Here is a 21,514-nt window from a genome sequence, read left to right on the forward strand (position 1 = left end):
AGCGGCCAACAGGGGGTGCCACAAGTGGAGAAAATTGAGAAAAAACTGAAGGCATGCATACACTTGGCTAGGAGGCACTCGCAAGAGCTGAGTGCACCCCATTACAAAGATTAAAAGCTGTTTGTATCAACAAATTAAGTAGAATTACTGAAACAAACAACCACAGCACATTAATGACATGCAGCATTGTCACGTGAGCTCTTTAAGAGAGCTGGCTTTTGAACCCAAAGAGAAGTCTGTTTACATTTTTTTTAAAGTAATTTTCTACCTTTGTGGAGATAATCTTGAAATTCTAAACTAAAATAAACCAATCAGTAGGATTGAAAGGACCAAAAAAACCTGGGCTTCACTTCAGAATTAGGAGGCCAGTAGTACCTTCAGGTCCTCTCACATCCCAAATTTTATGTAAAATGAGAAAGTTAAGTTTGGGATGTATCCTAAAGAACCATTTTGCTAACGCTGCCCAAATCCCTTAGGTTGGCCTTATATATATTGGTGTGAAAATGGAGGACAGCGATCAGAGTTTGGAGTTGTTGTTTTTTTGCCTGTTGGCTAACAATTGTTTCACAAGTCTTCACAAAAACATTAAGGCCAGCTTTGCGTGTAAATAACGTAGCTTTCCTTGAAGGCTGGAACTGAGCCAGTTGCTGCTCTGCAGAGGCAGTCACCATGCAGCAGGTGCATCCACCATTGCTTTGGCAGCTGATGCAAGGGCAACTCCCCTCTTGTGTTCTTCACAAGCACCAGTAGGAACACATAGGAAATGAAGGCTGTAGTCCTCACAGCCTTCCGCTAGCAGTGCAAGGAAGGGAAGAGCTGGGGCCAAACTCCTGCTGCAGTGAATCAGCGTTTTGCAAACACTGTACCCCACTTCTTTCCTTCCCAGTAACTGTGTGCCTACTCATTCCCATCCCACAGACTTTGAAAATCCAGTACTGGCTTGACCAAGCATAGTAGCCAGGGGAGACTGCTTGATACACCTGATCACATCAAGCCACCCAGATAAAAACATAGGCAGTAGTGGAACATATTTTACTCAGGGAATATCACATGCACCATCAATTGAAGCAGTATATTTCTAAGAGAGCAACTTGAAACATTGGCAGCACATCACTGACACAGAGCTAAAATTTTATAAACTACCTCTAAATTTGAGCACACAGTTTGATGAACACTATCTACTTTTGGAAAAATGACTTATGCAGTGAAATTAGGCAGATGTACAACTGGCCAGTTTTCACATATAAATTCAGATACTATGTGAAAATCTGTTTGAAAATCTGTTTGAAAAATCTCCCTGAGAGAAAACATGAAGAATACAGTGGTGCTATGGAGTCACTTTTCTGAATATAACTCTACCAAAAGCAAACATCAGTTTGGAACATGCTTGCATATTGGTAAGTGTTTGTGCAATTAATACTGCAGAACTCACTACTCATTCTGAGTAGGATGTACGGGACTACGTATCTTCAAAAAAGAGCTTTGTGAGGGAAGAAAAGACCTCAGACAATCTGCCTCTTCCCCTTAAGTCGTATCTATGGTCCATTCTTCTACCTGGACTGTGGTATGGAGCTCTTGGTCCCAACCGATCCCTGGGGTGGGGGTGGGGAGTCATCATCACAGAGGACTTGGAAGCTAGGTAATTCTCAGTGAGCTGGATGGTGTCCATCATGGTCTCCAGATGGTGCTGCAACACCCACTCTCTTCCCCCAAGGAGAAAGATCTGGACAAACTGCTTTAGTGGGACCAGTTCAGCGAAACTGCGCTCCTGACTTCGCCTCTGGCTTGAGCCATCTCTAGCATGTGTTCCGCAGCTTCTGGGTGGACAGGCGGAGTCGGGCTCATGGTGGGTACCATTCCTCCCGGGAACATTGATGGAATGTCCTCTCCGAGATGTCTAAGGCATCGAGGATTGTGGCCTTAACCAGGGCATATTCCTTGGCGGCAGCGGGGTCTAAAGCACAATATGTGGTCTGTGTTATCCTGGTTAAGTACAGGGCCAGCACTGAACCCCATTGGTCTCGGGACCACTGAGCTACCACAGCTACTCGCTCAAAAGCAGGGCTGCCCAGGGGGGAGGGGCAAGTGGGGCAATTTGCCCCAGGCCCCACAGGGGCCCCCACGAGAATATAGTATTCTATAGTATTGCAACTTTTTTTTTATGGAAGGGCTTTGCCCCAGGCCCCCTGAATCCTTTGGGCGGCCCGGCTCAAAAGTTTCTAAGAAAGCCTCAAGATCATCATCAGGCCCCATCTTGGTAAGCCTGATAGTTAGTTGGCTCTGCTGGAGCACTGGGTCAGAATATGGAGGCCACTTGCTGGACCAGCTGCTGCTGGGCTTGTCAATTCATGAATTAAATGCTGCTGCTGCATGGCCATCTGGTGCAGGAGTGTTTTGCTCAGCCATCCTTTCAATAGCTGTTCCATCTCCATTCAAAGGCTTTCCTTTTGTTTGTTTTTATTTAAATTCCCTACAGCAGGGACCAGGGCACTGCCCGCATTCTTCACCAGTTGTGATTGCGTCTTTGGTGGCTACGTGGTCTAGTGGCTAGCTCGCTGGTCAGAGCAGTTGGAGGGGGACCCAGACCCTCCCCAGAGTCCTGTATGGTTCAGCCCCTAAACAGGGGTTGATGGGTCTGCCTCTCTGCCGGGTGGGGCGAATAGGAGGGTTGAAGACCCATTTCCATGGGTGACTTCCTATTAAAGTCTCTTTAATCTGTGGTGTGGCTCCCACAATTATCCCACAGTAAGCAAGCTCCTTTTGGCAGGGAAAGGCTTATTTGTCTCCAGTGGCTGCGTTGGCTGGCAGGTCACTGATCCGTCCCTTCAGGTAGGTGAACAGAGAGCTCTTGCCTCCTCGCCAATCAGCCCCCAACTGAGCCAGGCTCCCTTCTTTTCTCTCCCCTCCAGGCCTGGCATTGGCTGCAGGTATATTGGGGTGGGGCTAGCTGAGCCCACATGTTTTCTTTAAACCCTGTTGTGCCAGGCAGCAGTTTCTGTGCTCCTTCACACAGGTCTCATTGTTACTGGACTCAGAGGAGTCTTCCATTCTGCAGCACCAGGGCCAGCAACACATGGGGAAATAATAAGAATAACTGGTCGGAGAAGCCTTCACAGTCTCTTGACATAGCAGTCACTCAAGTCTCAAACATGGACTCTGAATTTTTTATCTTCTAATTTCTTGGCTTTTTCACTGGGTGTTGGGTGTTTTTCATCCAGCCCCTATACACCATCACTAAAACCCTCAGCTACCAAACATCATGCTGCCCTGCTTGTTATGCTTCTCACTCTCCTCTCTTTTCTGTTTATTAACTCCTTCTCCCTCAGTTTCCCTCTGCATTTACCCAACTCACCTCTTATACTCCTATAATCCCCTCCTCAGATTCAACTTCAAGTGATCTGAACAGAACTATATGGTGAATTCATCTTAATACTTTTGGGGTTTTCCCTTTAAGTCTTTTGGGGCAAAGGTAACTTTCATGCAAGAGAGATTTCTTTTCATTCTCTGGTTTTAATTTTACTCAGGGATCCCTTAGAGGGATATGATTTTTCCATTCCTTATTCTGCTCAGCCCCAGGAGATGTTCCCACTTAATGTCATAATCTTTCCTGATCTAAAGACCTTTTCTGCCATTTATGAAATATGGTATGTTGTTTAGAATTCTAAAGGGCAAAAAATAGCTCATAGGGATCAAAACCTTTTTGGGGGGTTTCTTATGAGCTAACACAACATTTTTATCTCTCCTACACTTAATCACATTGTTAGAAAGGTTGCAATGCAGTAAATCTGAGGTATAGAAAATGGTAACTGACACTATTATTACACATGGATTTCAAAGTACATATCTGGCACAGGTCAGTGGATCTGCATCGGATTATAAAAGGGGTAAATATGGCCCAATCACTTACTCAAGTTTAAGAGATTAAAATGATTGATAAAGTTGGTAAATCAAATTCCTGCTGTTGACATTTCAATATTTACTTAGTCATTTGAGTTTTTTTAACAATAATGTTTGATGCATACCATACACAGGCACTAATTAGTGCTTTACCAAATATTAAATATTCCGTATAAAAACAGACATGAATTAGCTCTAGCCGTTCAGCAGCACTATGGCCCAATCCTTTTATTATGCAGCTTTCCTGATGCATAATAAGCAGCAAATTATTTTGGCTAGCTGACCAAAAACTCAATAAAATAAGAAAAGGAATTAAACTATTAGTTTTAATAGTTTCTAACAGTTTGCTACATTAGACTAAAGTAATAGATGCTAAAGTTGCTTCTCTCGCAAAGGAAATATATTTACAGATATCTGGATATTTTAAGTAAAATAAAACAATGTTTTAATGGGGCTTTTAATCATTATTTTTCATATTGAAGAATTTGCAGATTTTACTTACATCAAGAGACCCTTCATTGATAACAATGAGTCCCATGTTCTTTTTCAAAAGTTTACATGAGTGACCTGTTAAAAAAAATGTTACAAATAACTGCTCTACTCTAGAACATTGATAATTTAACCAAATATTTCCTCTTTAAACTAAAGATGAAATTTTGAAAAACATTCAACATCTAACACATTAGCACAGTCATTTTGCTAAGATTATCATAGCTAGTATGTAATTGTGCACAAATGTTTATAAAATCCTGTAACTTCCATGTACCAAAAACAATGGGAGTGTGCAATTCAGGTGCTTGTATGCAGAAATAGCCACGTTGGGTGTGTGTGCAAACTCCTAAGGTGTGCATGCAGATAGGATATTTGTGCTTGTATGTTCGACACATGGTAATGTATTGTACACAACTGTGTATACTTAAGAAAAAGTCTGGCCTATTCTTTACAGTATTTATCACAAGAAAAGAAAGGCAACTTTTTGGAATACAAAATGTAAAAATAATTCCAACCAGCAATATTTGGTCTGATAATATTTTCATCCTGTTCTTATGATGTTATCACTTGAACAGAGCTATATTTTCACTAGATAAATGATTCTTACAGGATTTATGAAAATTCCCAATAAAATATCCATAACATGTATGTGACATTGCACATTCATATTAGTATTGACTTGGCATTCTACTATGATAACCTTTTAGGAATAAGGAACGGAAATAGTCTAGCTAGAACACTTTAATATTATAAGAAAAATAACAATCATGTAACAATACTAGGAATACCAAGCTTGCTGATTCAGTGACAAACTTGTTTTTGTTCTTTTTGGGTCTGAGCTGGCAAACATCTATGCACATGTGTAAGTTTACTCCCACAACTAGTTCCATTAATATCAGTGAGCCTATATGCCTGAGTAAAGTGTTTGGAAGATGAGGCGCACTGTATTGATGCCTCCAGAACACCTCCATATGAGAATGCCCCATGTGATCCACACCATAAGAATACATATCTACTTCAAAATGCTTTAAAAAAATTAAAACCCTGTGCCACCCATCTGTACTTCATCTGCTTTTTAAAATTTATCTTCTTATAGAGCTGGAAGGAAAATGTGAACTATTTCTATTTATCTTTTTGGTGGGAGTTCAATAAAATGCTTTGCAGGAGTTCTGTGGTTTGAGGGTGGTCACACTTTGCAGCAGCATCTCCCAAATAAAACCTCAGAAAGAAATAATTTAAAAATGTTAGGAACTTACAGGACCAAAGTTTTGTTAAGGTGGATTCGACTATAGATAGGTATCAATTATTTATGGAGCAAACAAATAAAATCCTTCAAGAACTACTTTTTAAGTGAACAAGCAGAGGAAAGCCAGAAAATTCTAAATTAACGTTGTACTATGAAATAAATTGGTCTTAAGCTTTTTTTCTCAAAATACTGCATAATCAGCTAGCACTTAAATCCTGGAGTGCCACATGATACTGTTACCTCTACAATATACCCCGCTTGTCTGAAAGCATTTTTGCTCTAATTCCTTTACATCTTGGATGGCTTTTATCACAAGATTCTTAAAAAGATCTAACTACACCTCAAAAATCAAATACAATACCAATGTTAATAGCAGTCTCTTGTTTGTCTCCAGTAAGAATCCAAATTTTGATGTCTGCTTTCATTAGAGTTTCTATGGTTTCAGGCACTTTGTCTTGCAGCTTGTCTTCAATGGCTGTAGCTCCAAGCAGTTGAAGATTCTGTGAAAACGCAGAATTAAAGACATAATTAAAGGACTTCAAATTGAAGTTTAGCTACTGAAATCTCCAATTTTTTCCAGAAGCAGTAATTTTAATATTTACTTTTCTGAACTCTTCACACATATCTCTTAAACTGTATTGATCACCTTGGTTTAAAGAACAAGGATTTTCCAGACTATGTTGGTGAGTCTTGAAAGCTTCCCTTTTCAGTCTTTATAGGCTAGATCATCTAGTCTGATTTGTATAACATGGCCCATAGAATTTCACCTAGTTACCCATGTACTGAGCTGAATAAATTGTGCCTGACTAAAGTATATCTTTCAGAAAGGCTTTCAGTCTTGATCTTAAGACTTCTAGAGATGGAGAATCCACCACTTCCTTTGGTAGTTTGTTCCAATGGTTAAGCACCCTCACTGTTAAACTATGCTTTATTTCTAATTTGAATTTGTCTGGCTTTAACTTAGCTCATATCTTCTCAAGTGAAGGTACTTATACACCGTAATCATTTCATCTCTCACTCTTATCGTTTTGATAAACTAAACAGATTGAGCTCTTCAAATCTCTCATTGTAAGGCATTTTCTCCCAGCCCTTAAATAATTGTTGTGGTGTTTCTCTGCACCTTCTCCAATATTTCAAATATCCTTCTAAAACTGTGGCCCTGGAACTAGGTGCACTATTTCAGAACCGGTCTCATCAATGCCACATGTAAGAATAAAATTGTTTCCACATACCTCCCTATTTCTACATGCAAGGATTGCATTAGACCTCGTGGCCACAGCTTTGCACTGGGAGCTCATGTTCTGTTTGTGCACTGTGACCCTTATATCCTTTTCAGAGTCACTGCTTTCCAAGGTACAATCCCCCATTCTATACGTATGGCCTGCATTCTTTGATCCTACATCTAGGATCATGAATTTTGTTTGAATCGGCCCATTTTACCAAGCAATCCAGGTCACTGTGTGTGACTAGTCTGCCCTCATCATTTACCATTCTGCCAATCTTTGTATTATCCACAGATGTTATCAACAGGGATTTAATTTGCCTCCAGACCACTGATAAAAATATTTGATAACATTGGGCCTAGAACTTGCCCTTGTGGAACCCTTGATTGACTTTTTGAGATCTGTCAGATAGCCAGTTCCTAATCCATTTAATGTGTGCTTGTATAGTGCTAATTTTTTAACAGTGTTGTCCAGTATTAAGTCAAATGCCAAACATAAGTCTAAATATATTATATCTATGAAGTTACCGGTATCCACCAAATTCGCAATCTCATAAAAATATGAAATTAGGTTTGTCTGACAAGACCTATTTTCAAGAAACTCATGTTGATTGGGATTAATTATATTCCCATCCTTTAATTCTTTACTGATTGAATACTGTATCAGCTTTCCATTATTTTGCACGTGATGGATGTCAAGCTAACTGGCCTATAATTCCTGGGGTAATCTCATTAGCCCTTTAGAATACTGGCAGTCTTTTGGAATTTCCCCAGTATTCCAAGTTTTATTAAAAATTGACATGAACAGTGATTTCCTCAGATAACTCTCTGCAGACTTTTGGGTGTATGCTGTCCACAACTGCTGATATTAAAATGTTTATCCCTAGTAGATGTTTAGATATTGCTCTTCTAGCACCAGATCCTTCTTTCTTCATCCAATTCCTCTCCCATCTTTGTGGCTTCTTCAATGCTGCCCTCATAACACATGGAACATCCTCCACCTTACTGCCTCTGGTTGTGCATCCAAAACTTGAGGCATGGAAATCAGAGGTCACTTTTAAAAATTTGGGTCTAAGTGACTTGTCAAAGGCCACAGAGGGTATGAATGTAAAAGAAGGGATTAGCACTAAGAAGTTTCTGGTTTTACTACTGTACTCCAACCCCACTTTCTTTCTTTTAATGTTTCCAAGTGCAACTGTCCTATTTGAGCCCAGTCAATGCTGAGAAGAAGGGATGGAACAATAATTAAGAGAGACAGAGACAATTTGTAGAGGTACTAAGCTAGGGTTACCATATTTTGTGCCTCCCAAAGGAGGACACTCCACGGGCCCGCCCCCGCCCCCAGCCCCGCCCCAACTCCGCCCCCCCCAAAGTCTCCGCCCCCTCCCCTGCTTCCCGCGAACATTTGAGTCGCGGGAAGCCTGAAGCAGGTAAGGGGGAGTGTGGGGGGAGGAGGCGCGGCCCAGGCTGGCCCCGGCCCTGGGGTGCTGGCCCACCACCCCCGGCCCGCCCAGCACTGCGGTCCCCGGCCCGGCCCCCGGCCCTGCCGGCCTGGCCCCCGAGCCCCCGGCCCAGCCTGGCAGTGCCGGAGCCCCCGAGCCCCGGGCCCAGCCGCCGAGCCCCCGCCGGAGCCCCCGAGCCCCTGCTGGAGCCCCCGCGCCCCGGGCCCGGCCCCGCCGGAGCCCCCGAGCCCCCGCCGGAGCCCCCGGGCCCGGCCCCGCCGGAGCCCCCGAGCCCCCGCCGGAGCCTCCGGGCCCGGCCCCGCCGGAGCCCCCGAGCCCCCGCCGGAGCCCCCGGGCCCGGCCCCGCCGGAGCCCCCGCCGGAGCCCCCGACCCGGCCCCGCCGGAGCCCCCGAGCCAGGCACCGCACCGCCGGCCGGCCCCGGAGCCCCCGGCCCGGTCCGGCCCCGCTCCGCCGGCCCGTCCCGGCTCCCCCCCCCCCCGATTTTCCCGGACATGTCCAGCTTTTTGGGCTTTCCCCCCCCGGACGGGGATTTGGAGCCCAAAAAGCCGGACATGTCCGGGAAAATCCGGACGTATGGTAACCCTAACTAAGCACTCTCAATTCCCATGGTTTAGAATTCCCCAGATAGAATTATGGGTCCTCAGCACCTCTGAATATTGGGTCCTTTGTCTTCTTGTTAATAAATTCTGGAAACTCTATTGACAACAACTATTTAAGAAAATGTTTATATTCTGCCTTTTGTTGCTTTAACTTATTGCTTTAAATTTATTTTTATTAAACACCTTAGCATTAAATCTTGCAGTATTCGTAAAATTTTCACTTTGGTTTTGTGCTTGGTGACCTTGGTAGTACTCTATTGTTCCCTATTAGTAACTAAAAAAAACACTCTCCCTGCAAAACATACTTTTTTACACCTACATAATGTATTATTACAAAATGATTGAATGCATTTTCATCAGACTTTGAAAGAACAGCTGCTTTGGGGAACAGACCAAACATGAACAATTTATATTTAAACGTGATGTTACTGAAAATGGGGTTTAGAACTGCAATACCATCTCAACACTAACTATAGTATTGCTATTTCTTTTATTCTTTTTTCTTCCTGTGCTCTAAATCTCTATGGAAAAGGTCTATGCAATGCTACAATACAGCTTAGAAACCTAGTAATATATAACTGATTGATTTTTCTAGAAACATCTATATGCTTTCTTTTAGCCTTCGTATAATTTATTTTAAGATTAGGCTCCTGAACGATAACCACAGTTTCAACTCCACTGTGAACACTAGTGACAGGATTTGAACTCTGTATTTCTGTACACATGGTTTGAACAATTACACTAGACTTAATTTAATTATTAACATTACTTTACATAGATGACTACACTAAAGGCAATGACATAATTTATATTGAATCTTGATAAAATCCCTATGATAAAATAGTTCCAATTTTGGGAATTTCAGCAAAAACAATTCATGGAAATATTTTTAGCACCAGAAGCATGCCAGCTGGTGTATCATAACATTATTTTAAAAAGGAGGGATTACTTACTAGTAATCCTGGTTTTCTGAAAATGGTTCCTCTACATATTCCCACTTGTGGGTTATAATGCCTCTGGTGTTAAGCTAACAATTTTTTCTAGTGAGCACTGATAGCTGGGGCTGCTTCTCCTTCCCCCTCACAGAGGATTCCATGTGTATAAAACCACCCTTTAGCTCCTTCCCTAACTTCAGAATGGTCTTCCTGAAATTTCAAAGCAGCGGGGAAAGAAGGCAAGGAGTGTGAGTATGCAGAGGAAACACACTCAAAGAACAACACTAACTAGTAAGTAACCCCTCTCCCCCCCTCCCCCTTAGAGTGCCCTCGGCATAGTCTTTTCTGTGAAAGAGAAGCATGATCAGTACAAGCCCTTAGGAAGAAATTCTAGGTGAAAAGGACTGCAAAACTTCCACAACAGGCACAAGCACTAGATTACATTGGAAGTGACCGCAATTTCAGTTTCCCACATCAGACCTCAGTGAGGAACAATTATTTTTAAGTAAATACATATACAACTTTAAGCAACAGCTTTGAAAACTCTACAAAGAAAACAAAAGGCCTGAAATGGATGCAGTCTTCAGACTAGTTGAATAACTTTTGATATATGCAAGTGAATGAGTGCCTGGCAAGTCTTAATAAGGTTATAAAAGATACTTGGGAAAATGCATACAGGCTGCTGGTCTGTTTGACATGACAACAGAAATGACGCGAGACCAGAAATAGTGATTTTAGGACACTGACTGATCAAATATACCATATGGACTAGTTCATAGAAGACTGGCTATTTTGCCTGTATCTCAGTAAGTCCAGGCAGTAGTTATTGATGCAACAAATATTCTCTTGGGTGTATGGTGTGGCAGATCTGAGAGCTTGCAAGCATGAAAACCTCAGACTATTTTATCTATAAATGATATATTTATCTTTGCAAATTAGGAATTGTATTCCATGGAGAAGGGTTACAGAGCTTCCTGCAGGAACTAAAATCACTGGAGGGTAATTAATGCAAATCCCTGGACAGATAAACAGCACTGGAGAAGTACCATCTCCCAATGGGAAATTGCATATAATGGTTTTGACTGGGTTAAGGAGGGCCAGAAAACAAAAGCCCCAAACTGTATAAAAGCTCAGCTTGAGATGACTCAGAGGGTCACAAGATTCTGAAATAAAAAACAGACAAACTTGTGTATGGACCTACCAGGATCCCATGTGGATGATAGGTAATACCTGGTAAGCTCAGCATGTGAGTATACTGTTTACTGATTGATATGCTTTTGTCTTAAATATACTGTGCTTTGTGAAAGCTATCTGATCATTGGTAAACTAGGTCATAGTACTGGAAGACTGCAGAAATGCAGGTTCTACAGTAAAGTAAGATCTGCTGGGATAATCTGCTGGAATTGCAGCCTAAATCTCCAGTATGAAGGAAGAAGAATGTGTGTTCCTGCCCTGAGAAAGGGGATGTTTAAAGGTATGAGCCTGTGTGGAGTGTCTGCAAAGAAGACATGAAAAAGTCAGAGGTGCAGCTACCCTGTGACAAATGGCACAGATGATATTCTGACATTTATCAGACTAGAGATTCCAAGAGCTTTGAGAAGCAAGACTCCAACCCCAAATCAAAAGAGATAGGTGCACCACAGGAAATACCCCTGGGGCAGCTAAAAGGGTATATCCTTCCTGTGGTACTCACAGCACAACCATAATTCACAATCCATATTCCTTTGGTGCAGCCATGAAGGCAAAGCAGTTACCTGATGTAAGCCTAGTGGTACATGGAGCAATCCTTCCATAAACTAGGATACTGCAAGGTGAGGGAGGACTTTTGCTCTGAGCATGTGAAGATGAAAGCTGAAGTCACAACCCATGCAGCCTGCACAAACACATAACATGGCTCTGAATGTTCAAAGTGTAAAAGATGGCAAGGTTAAACACAAGAGGGTTTTGTTTGGTCAAAAACTCTTGCTTTCCAATTAAAAGAAAACCCACTAGACTTCTGAGAAACACTCTCATCAAGCATGTCAACCTGAGACAATTCAGGAGGTAAATTCTTATTCCCAACTTTAAGACAAAATTCCAATTTGGAATCAAGTATCAGGGGGTAGCCGTGTTAGTCTGTATCTACAAAAACAACAAGGAGTCCGGTGGCACCTTGAAGGTGCCACCAGACTCCTTGTTGTTTTAGTAATTTGGAAAGTGGTGCTATCATCAGAAATAGGATGTTTGAATCAAACTTGTAAGACCTGGTTATGGCTATGACAATGACAATATCTTTGCCATGTGTGTCTACAGGTCAGTCAGATCTTCTGATCCTATGGAATCAGAGGGGACACATAATGTAATTCCTGATTCCTGTCCAAGAAATGGGAGCTTGTTATTGGCAAAGGGTCTTATTTCACCCTGAAGCAGGACTGGTGACAATGGGTATTCTCCTTGGTAATAAAGAAGCCTGGTCTGGACATACTCCCTTTACATAATGCCAGACTGAGGCCAAAATAAGCCATTTGTGATTTTGGCAGATGGGTTTATGATTTTGAAGAAGCAGATGTGATATATCTTGATTTTTAGTTAGGCTTTTGACACAGTCCCACATTCTAATAAGTAAACAAGGGAAATGTGGTTTAGGTGAAATTACTTTGAGGTTGGTGCAAAACTGACTGAAAAAAACCCATATTTAAAGAGTTATTATCAATGGTTCAATTTCAAACTATGAGGATGTATCCAGTGGGGTTCCCCAAGGGCCTGTGCTAGGTCTGGTACTTTTCAATATTTTCACTAATGACTTGGATAATGGAATAGAGAGTGTGCTTGTAACTTATGAGGATGACACCAAGCTGGTTTGCAAGCACTTTGGAAGACAGAATCAGAATTCAAAATGACCTTGATAAATTGGAGAATTGGTCTGAAATCAACAAGATGAAATCCAACAAAGTACTACAGTTAGGATGGAAAAATCCCACGCACAAATACATAATGGGGAATAACTGGCCAGATAATACTACTGAAAAGGATTGAAGGGTTATAGTGGATCGCAAATTAAATATGAGCCAACAAAGTGATGCAGTTGCAAAAAAAGGCTAATATTCTGTGGCATTGTAATGGGGTTAGCACCCACTTCTTGCAAGTGCCCCCTCTGGATGGGTGTGTCCACAGGCTTTAAATCAATCTAGCCCAGGTATGGGGCTGTATCCCCAGGGCTTCCTCCCTGGAGACACTATCTTCCTGCGGCCCTCCCCAGGCTCAGTCCTTACTCAGTGTCTGTAGCCAGTCAGGAGCTACTTCATTGCTCTCCCGGTCTTGCTAGCAAACTCTTTGGCTCAGTTCTAACAGCCAACCAGGAGCCTCTTGCTCCCCCTGTCCCTGCCCCCACTTAGCTGTCCGTTGTGTTGCATTTCTCTCAGCCAGCCAAGTATGCAGTCCTTTCTTTTCCAGCTCAACTTCTGCTCCGTTCTGTAGCTTCTTTTATATGGCCCTCCTGGGCCCTGATTGTCTGCCTCCCCTGCAGCCACTCTAGCCTGCTTGGAGGACCTCTCCACTTCTCCTTTCCTGGGATGGGTGTGGCAGAACCCTGAGGCCTCCAGCAGGGACCTTTGGCCCTAGTCCACTTCATCACATGGGTATTAACAGGAACGTCATATCTAAGACATGGGAGGTAATTGTCCCACTCTGCTCAGCACTACTGAGGTCTCAACTGAAATACTGTGCTCAGTTCTGGATGCCACACTTTGAGAAACATGTGGACAAATTGGAAAGAGTACAGAAGAAAGCAACAAAAACAATAAAAAGTATAGAAAACCTAACCTATGAGAAAAGGTTAAAAAAACTGGGCATGTTTAGTCTTGAGCACCTCTTGCTTGGAGTTTGGCCTTCTCCACAGGTCTTCCCAACATTCCCCCACTTTCAAGAGCCCTATAACTTCCTGCAGTGTCTGTGGGCATCTCCCAATCATCTGCAGTTGTCTTTCCCCTCTCCTCCCATCCCTTTAAAAAGGTTTCGTAGCCAACTAATGCTGTTACAGATTCTAGTCAGAACTTTGTCCTTGAAACATGACCAGTTCTACCGATTTCTTCTAGAGGGATTCTCACAAAAGGAATGCCTAAGGTCTCAGCTGACTAACTCTGCAGGCTCTGGGAGAAACCATTGGTAGATATCTCCTCTCAATGGTGTTTAAATGAGACTAGGATAGTAGATGCATATTTTAGGAGTGCCAATTCAATAACTCTCAAACTATCAGGGGAGTATGTTGCCATCTATAAAAAACAGAGATAATGGTGCCAGGTTCTCAGAACCAGACTCAGTCAATGTAGATAAATCTGGGGGCCTATGCCACTTAGGCTAGACCTGTAACATCACAATTTGTGGTTCTCCTGAACCTGTGACAGATCATGACACCTTAGTGACACTGGTGTATGCAATAATACTCCTTTAGCAAATGATACTTCAGAAACAGTAAGTCATGTCAGCATTAGACACAGTTGTAATGAGCTAACCTGGGGACCTGAGTATTGTTGACACTGAGTACTAAACCATTTTGACAAGCAGTTTACCCAAGTTAATGGTACTGGATCTTGCCCCCGAACTATGTGGACCCAAGGACCCTATTGCCACTTGTGCTAGATAAAAACAACACTTCTTGCAAGAAATGCCTTATGTGCCTAACTCCAGGAGAGGGTTCATAGCTGAGAATTGCAAGCAGAAATAGGCACCTGAAGCTTGGACTTAGGCGCCTATCTCTGTAAGAGGACTGGGGCTTACAACACATTTCAGTCATCACTATTTCCCATTAACTAGCTTAGGCAGCTCCCTGCCTAGCTTGCTGTCTTTTGTGAATCACAGTCTGAGGCCTGGTCTACACTACGACTTTAATTCGGATTTATCAGCTTTAATTCGAATTAACCCTGCAACCGTCCACACAACGACGCTATTTATTTCGATGTAAAGGGCCCTTTAAATCGATATCTGTACTCCACCCCGACGAGCGGAGTAGTGCCAAAATCGATTTTAGCAATTCGAATTAGGGTTAGTGTGGCCGCAATTCGATGGTATTGGCCTCCGGGAGCTATCCCACAGTGCATCATTGTGACCGCTCTGGACAGCAATCTAAACTCGGATGCACTGGCCAGGTAGACAGGAAAAGCCCCGCGAACATTTGAATTCCATTTCCTGTTTGCCCAGCGTGGAGAGCACAGGTGACCACAGATAGCTCATCAGCACACGTAACCATGCAGGCTGATAATCGAAAAAGAGCACCAGCATGGACCGTGAGGGAGGTACTGGATCTGATCGCTGTATGGGGAGAGGATTCAGTGCTTGCAGAACTTCGTTCTAAAAGACGAAATGCAAAAACTTTTGAAAAAATCTCCAAGGGCATGATGGAGAGAGGCCACAATAGGGACTCAGATCAGTGCCGCGTGAAAGTCAAGGAGCTCAGACAAGCCTATCAAAAAACAAAGGAGGCAAACGGTCGCTCCGGGTCAGAGCCGCGGACATGCCGCTTCTACGCCGAGCTGCATGCAATTCTAGGGGGGGCTGCCACCACTACCCCACCTGTGTTCGTGGATTCTGGGTCGGGGATAGTCTCATCAGCGACGCCTGAGGATTCTGCCGATGGGGGAGAGGAGGAGGAGGAGGAGGAGGATGAGCTTGCAGAGAGCACACAGCACTCCATTCTCCCCAACAGCCAGGATCTTTTTATCACCCTGACTGAAGTACCCTCCCAAGCCAGTATCCAAGACCATGACCCCATGGAAGGGACCTCAGGTGAGTTTACCTTTTAAAATATAAAACTTGTTTTAAAAGCAAACGTTTTTTAATGATTACTTTGCCTGACTTTGCATTCGCGGTCAGTTCAGCTACTGGAAAAGTCTGTAGCTACTGGAAAAGTCTGTTAACGTGTATGGGGATGGAGCGGAAATCCTCCAGGGACATCTCCATGAAGCTCTCCTGGAGGTACTCCGAAAGCCTTGCCAGAAGGTTTCTGGGCAGTGCATCTTTATTCCCTCCTCCATGGTAGGACACTTGACCACGCCATGCTTGCAGCAAGTAATCTGGTATCATTGCCTGACAAAGCCTGGCAGCGTATGGTCCCGGTGTTTGCTGGCATTCAAGCAACATCCGTTCTTTATCTTGTTGTGTAATCCTCAGGAGAGTGATATCACTCCTGGTAACCTGGTTGAAATACGGGAACTTAATTAAGGGGACAGAGGTGGCCGTTCCTACTGGGCTGTTTGCCTGTGGCGGAAAATAAATCCTTCCCTGCAGTTAGCCAAGCGCAGATGGGAAATTGGCCCTGAGTTTTTCGCGTTTGGCTAGCAGGGATCTTCCCTGTTACCAGCCACGCGGTGGGGGGAGGGGTACCGTGATCATCCCAGAGAATTCATGGCGGGAGGGGGGCGGCGGCGGGGGGGGGGGGGGGGTTAGTTTGGTGCCTGCAGGGATCTTCCCTGATACCAGCCACGCGGTGGGGGGGAGGGGTACAGCGATCATCCCAGAGAATTCATGGCGAGAGGGGGGGGTGGTTAGTTTGTTTTCTGGTGCTGCTGAATGTTAACAGAAAAACCGCAGCACTCTACTTGCCTGAAGGGGCCCAGACAAGCCCCCCCACACTGCCCCCCCAACTGGCTGAGATTGGACACAGCTCGTGTGGAGTGCTGCCACTTCATTTCCCAATTCTGCAGCACTCTACAAGCTATGCTTGGTATGTGGGAAAGGAGGGCGTAGAAGCTTACCATGGCCGCATGCAAGCCGAATTCTGTTGCCCAGACCTGTGATCTCTAGCAGCAAAGCCACAGGCACTCAGCATTAAGAGGCAAAATGCGACCTTGCACAGAAATCACATGTGCTATGTAATGTGAACAGTGTTGGTCACCGTGAAAGAGTATAAGCATTGTTCTGCAAAATGTAGCTTTTAAAACAATTCTCTCTTTTTTCCCCTCCCTACAGCAGCTGCAAATTCCTCAAGCCTCCCTCCTCCATCCTGAAGGTTATCACAGATAAGGCGTCGTAAGAAGAGAACGCGGGAGGACATGTTTTCTGAAATTATGGAATCCAGCCGCAGTGACAGAGCTCATGTGAATGAGTGGAAGGAAACAGTTTCAAAGTATAGGAAAGAAGTCAGTGAACGTGAGGAGAGGAGGGACCAACGTGAGGAGAGGAGGGACGCTCGAGATGAGAGGTGGCGGCAGGAAGACCAGAGGATGAAGGATGCAATGCTGGGGCTGCTCCGGCGTCTGGTGGAGGTTCAGGAATGGCTGCTGGATAACAGACTGCCGCTTCAGCCCCTGTTCCACCCTCCCCCCTCTCCATGTTCCGTATCCTCCTCACCCAGACGTGTAAGAACTCGGGGGGGGAGGCTACGTACACCTTCCCATTCCACCCCAGTAGACAGCCCAAGCAAAAGGCTGTCATTTTTTTAACCTTTTCTTTGTGGCTTTTTCCTTCCCAGCAATCCTCCTCCCAAATACCACCCGGGTTCCCTCCCTCTTTTTCTAATCTATTAATAAAGAATAAATGATTTTTAAATGATAGTGACTTTATTTGGTTTGAAAGAAAGCTGGGGGAAGGGGCAGGGTGGGTTCCTTACAGAAAATCAGTCAGTAAAGGGGGAGGGTTTTCATGAAGGAGAAACAAACAGATATTTCACACGGTAGCCTGGCCAGCCATGAAACTGGTTTTCAAAGCTTCTCTGATGCACAGCGCTTCATGGTGTGATCTTCTAATCGCCCTGGTGTCTGGCTGCGCGTAATCAGCAGCCAGGCGATTTGCCTCAGCCTCCCACCCCGCCATAAAGGTCTCCCCCTTACTTTCACAGAGATTGTGGAGCACACAGCAAGCAGAAATAACAATGGGGAGATTTCTTTGGCTGAGGTCAGAGCGAGTCAATAATGAACGCCAGCGACCTTTTAAACGGCCAAATGCACATTCTACCACCATTCTGCACTTGCTTAGCCTGTAGTTAAACAGCTCCTGACTCCTGTCCAGGCTGCCTGTGTACGGCTTCATAAGCCATGGCATTAAGGGGTAGGCTGGGTCCCCAAGAATAACTATGGGCATTTCAACATCCCCAACGGTTATTTTCTGGTCCGGAAAGTAAGTCCCTTGCTGCAGCCCTTTAAACAGAGTAGTGTTCCTGAAGACGCGAGCGTCATGAACCCTTCCCGCCCAGCCCGCGTTGATGTTGGTGAAACGTCCCTTGTGATCCACAAGTGCTTGCAGCACCATTGAAAAGTACCCCTTGCGGTTTATGTACTCGGTGGCTTGGTGCTCCGGTGCCAAGATAGGGATATGGGTTCCGTCTATTGCCCCACCACAGTTAGGGAATCCCATTGCAGCAAAACCATCCACTATAGCCTGCACATTTCCCAGAGTCACAAACTTTCGTAGCAGCACCTGAGTGATTGCTTTGGCTACTTGCATCACAGCAGCCCCCACAGTAGATTTGCCCACTCCAAATTGATTCCCGACTGACCGGTAGCTGTCTGGCGTTGCAAGCTTCCACAGGGCTATCGCCACATGCTTCTCAACTGTGAGGGCTGCTCTCTTCTTGGTATTCTGGCGTTTCAGGGCAGGGGACAGCAAGTCACAAAGTTCCATGAAAGTGCCCTTACGCATGCGAAAGTTCCGCAGCCACTGGGAATCGTCCCAGACCTGCAACACTATGCGGTCCCACCAGTCTGTGCTTGTTTCCCTTGCCCAGAATCGGCGTTCCATGGATAGAATCTGCCCCATTAACAACATGATCTCCAAAGCACCGGGGCCTGTGGTTTCACTGAATTCTGTATCCGTGTCTGTGTCCATGTCCTCATCATGCTGCCGCCGCCGCTGCCTCCTCGCCTCATTTCTCTGGTCCTGGCTGAGCATAAACTCCACGAGAACGCGCGAGGTGTTTACAATATTCATGACTGCTGTCTTGAGCTCAGCGGGCTCCATGCTTGCCATGGTATGGAGTCTGCAGTGTTCACCCACCCAGGAAAAAAGGCGCGAAAATGGTTGTCTGCCGTCCGTTGCTTTCATGCAGGGAGGGAGGGAGGGAGGAGGTGAGGCTGTACCCAGAACCACCTGCGACGATGTTTTTTGTCCCATCAGGCACTGGGATCTTAACCCACAATCCCAATGGGCGCGGGAGACTGCGGGAACTATGGGATAGCTATGGAATTGCTACCCACAGTGCAACGGTGCAGAAATCGACGCTAGCCCCGGTACTTGGACGCACACCACCGAAGTAATGTGCTTAGTGTGGCCGCATCCATTTCGACTTTATACAACCTGTTTTTTAAATCCGAATTATCTAAATTCGGATTAATCCCGTAGTGTAGACATACCCTAAGACACCTATCTCACCCTATTAATTGGATAGGGAGCTTAGGCACCGTTAGGCTTTGTGAATTGCAGTGGTGTTCCTATGATTTTCCAGGCACCAAAACTTTAGGCATTGCAAACCTCACAATGGCCAAGTCTCTTTTTGAATCTAGCCCAAGTAAATGGTTCATCAATGTCAATTGTGCTAGATCCATGGTACTAGACCCAGTCAACCCAGAAGGATCTGGAGACCAATTCTAATTATCCTGGCACTGGACCACTTTAGGCAAGTGGTACGCCATCTGAGGGTGCCAAAGCCGTAACAGCAGAGTCAGATGACCCAGACTATTGTAGGAACATTAATGCCAGGTATAATGGGCACTGGGCCACCTATTAAAGTGGTTCTCCAGAATGCTGGATCCTAGGAACTGGACTCAATAGGTCTGGATGGATCTGCATGTCTATGGTGTCAGAACCTCAGCATCTTACCAGGGCAACTTGTAAGGATTCATGTATATCAGTGTTAATTAGACAGTGGCAGGATGTCGGCATGGAATTAGGTCAACTCTGGGGGACACAGGAACCTTGGCATTGAAGTGATAGTGCCAGGAAGCCAGCATTAAATTCAATCAACCCCTTGGGATGCAGGGACTTTAGTTCTGTGTCAACAGCACCAGTTTTAGGCACTCTATAGGTGAACCCAGAGGTATTTGGGGACCTGGGAGCTATCAACAATGCTGGGATGTTGGTGCTGAATTAGATCAAGCAAGAGGGATCTGGGGGCGTCAGGGCAATGCCAATGGTGCCTGGACCTCAGCACCAAATCAAGTCAACCCAGAAGGATCCGGGGACCTTGATGCTGGCTGGCATTGTGCACTGAACAGCACCATACTCATCCAAATAAGACTGGGAAACGAAGGCTGCTTTAATAGGGCACAGAGTCAGGTTAGGTTAGTGGATGTTCAAAGTTAATAATCGAGTTGTACATTGTCAGACTTGGTTGACTGGGTCTGAGGAGCTTCCCCCACCAGTAGGAGTGAGTGTGGCCCTTCCACTCCTATGGGTCATACAGACAATATTTGTGCCTAACAGGTACCAATTCCTTTAAATTTAACTACAAAGAAAATACAGCCCTCTCACCCCCAAATAGCAGAGTTAAAATAAAGAAACCAACAAGGAAAGTTTTGAGGACAATGTATGTGACTTAAGCTCACTGCACCTTCAGTGGTTAAAAAGAAAAAAATGGTTACTTATCTCCTCAGAGGACTCCAGAGAGGACAGATTGTAGAGGTCAGAATACCAGGTCTGTCTTGGCCAGGACTGAGCTATAAGGAAGCTTCTGCCACGATCTTATTTGAATTTGATAATGACCATGGGAAGCAGAGGCATTGGAGGGAACACATAGAGCAGGTCTCTGTCCCACAGAAACAGAAGAGTGGCCAATACTGACCCTTGGTTGTGACATGCTCTGGAGCAGAAACAAGGCACTTCCTGTTTGTCTGGGTCACAAATAATCCATAGCTGGAAAATCCCTATGTGAAACACCCAAGCCAGAATGGTCATGTTGAGAGATCATTCATGGTCTAAGCTGAAGGATCGATACACCAGTTCCATAACTTGACTGCCCCGCTAAAGGCTGTTGGACCTAGCATCACCTTGCTTGTTCACATAAAATACTGCTGCAGTGTTGTTGGTGAGAACTTGGACCGCCTTGCCTTGAATATGAGACTGGAACCGCTGGCATGAATGAAATATCGCTCCCAACTCCAAAATGTTTATGTGGCGCATGGCCTTGGACCGCAACTCTTGCATCTGGAGGGCACTCAGATGCGCTCCCTATCCCATGGCTGAGGCATCTGTTACCAGAGTAATGGTTGGGAGAGGAAGTGAGAAAGTAACTCCTCTACACATGTTGGACTAGCTTATTCACCAGTTCAGAGACAATAACAGGTTGTCTTGTTCAGGTCGATATACTGAGTTGAATCATGTCTGCAACGTGCTGACGTGCACTCTAGTGTGAAGGGAGACATGCTGCCATGTGACCTAGGATCCTGAGGCAATCCCTTACAGTACTCTGAGGATACTTTTGGAGGGACACGCATAGGTTTCATAAAGCCTGAGACCTGGAAAAAGGCAGGAATATCCTGGCAGATTTGAAATCCAGGATTGCCACAATGAATTCTATCCTTTAGACAGATGATAAAATTGGTCCAGTACATTGAAGAGATGCAGTGTTTGATAAATGGAGGTCTGGAGTAGCCTTGAACCAGACAGTTGTCTGGTTAAGGAAATACACGCACATCCCTTTTGAGGAGGTAAACTGCTACCAATGCCATGCACTTGGTAACCCCCGCAGGCTGA

At 44.7% G+C, this 21,514-nt stretch overlaps 1 protein-coding gene across 3 annotated transcripts in view; it reads right to left on the reverse strand.

Annotated features, from left to right (window-relative positions):
- The window catches only part of ATP8A1 (ATPase phospholipid transporting 8A1), a 245,141-nt gene that overhangs the window by 86,304 nt on the left and 137,323 nt on the right, over nucleotides 1-21,514 (reverse strand). For all 3 annotated transcript variants that reach the window (XM_054029714.1, XM_054029717.1, XM_054029715.1), the window contains 2 exons: nucleotides 5,997-6,135; nucleotides 4,400-4,464 (listed from right to left, as the gene is read on the reverse strand). In XM_054029714.1, the coding sequence (XP_053885689.1) occupies nucleotides 4,400-4,464; nucleotides 5,997-6,135 (204 nt within the window). The remainder of the gene's footprint in view (nucleotides 1-4,399; nucleotides 4,465-5,996; nucleotides 6,136-21,514) is intronic.

This window comes from Malaclemys terrapin, chromosome 5 (genome assembly GCF_027887155.1).
Source record: "Malaclemys terrapin pileata isolate rMalTer1 chromosome 5, rMalTer1.hap1, whole genome shotgun sequence".
NCBI classification, from domain to species: domain Eukaryota; kingdom Metazoa; phylum Chordata; order Testudines; family Emydidae; genus Malaclemys; species Malaclemys terrapin.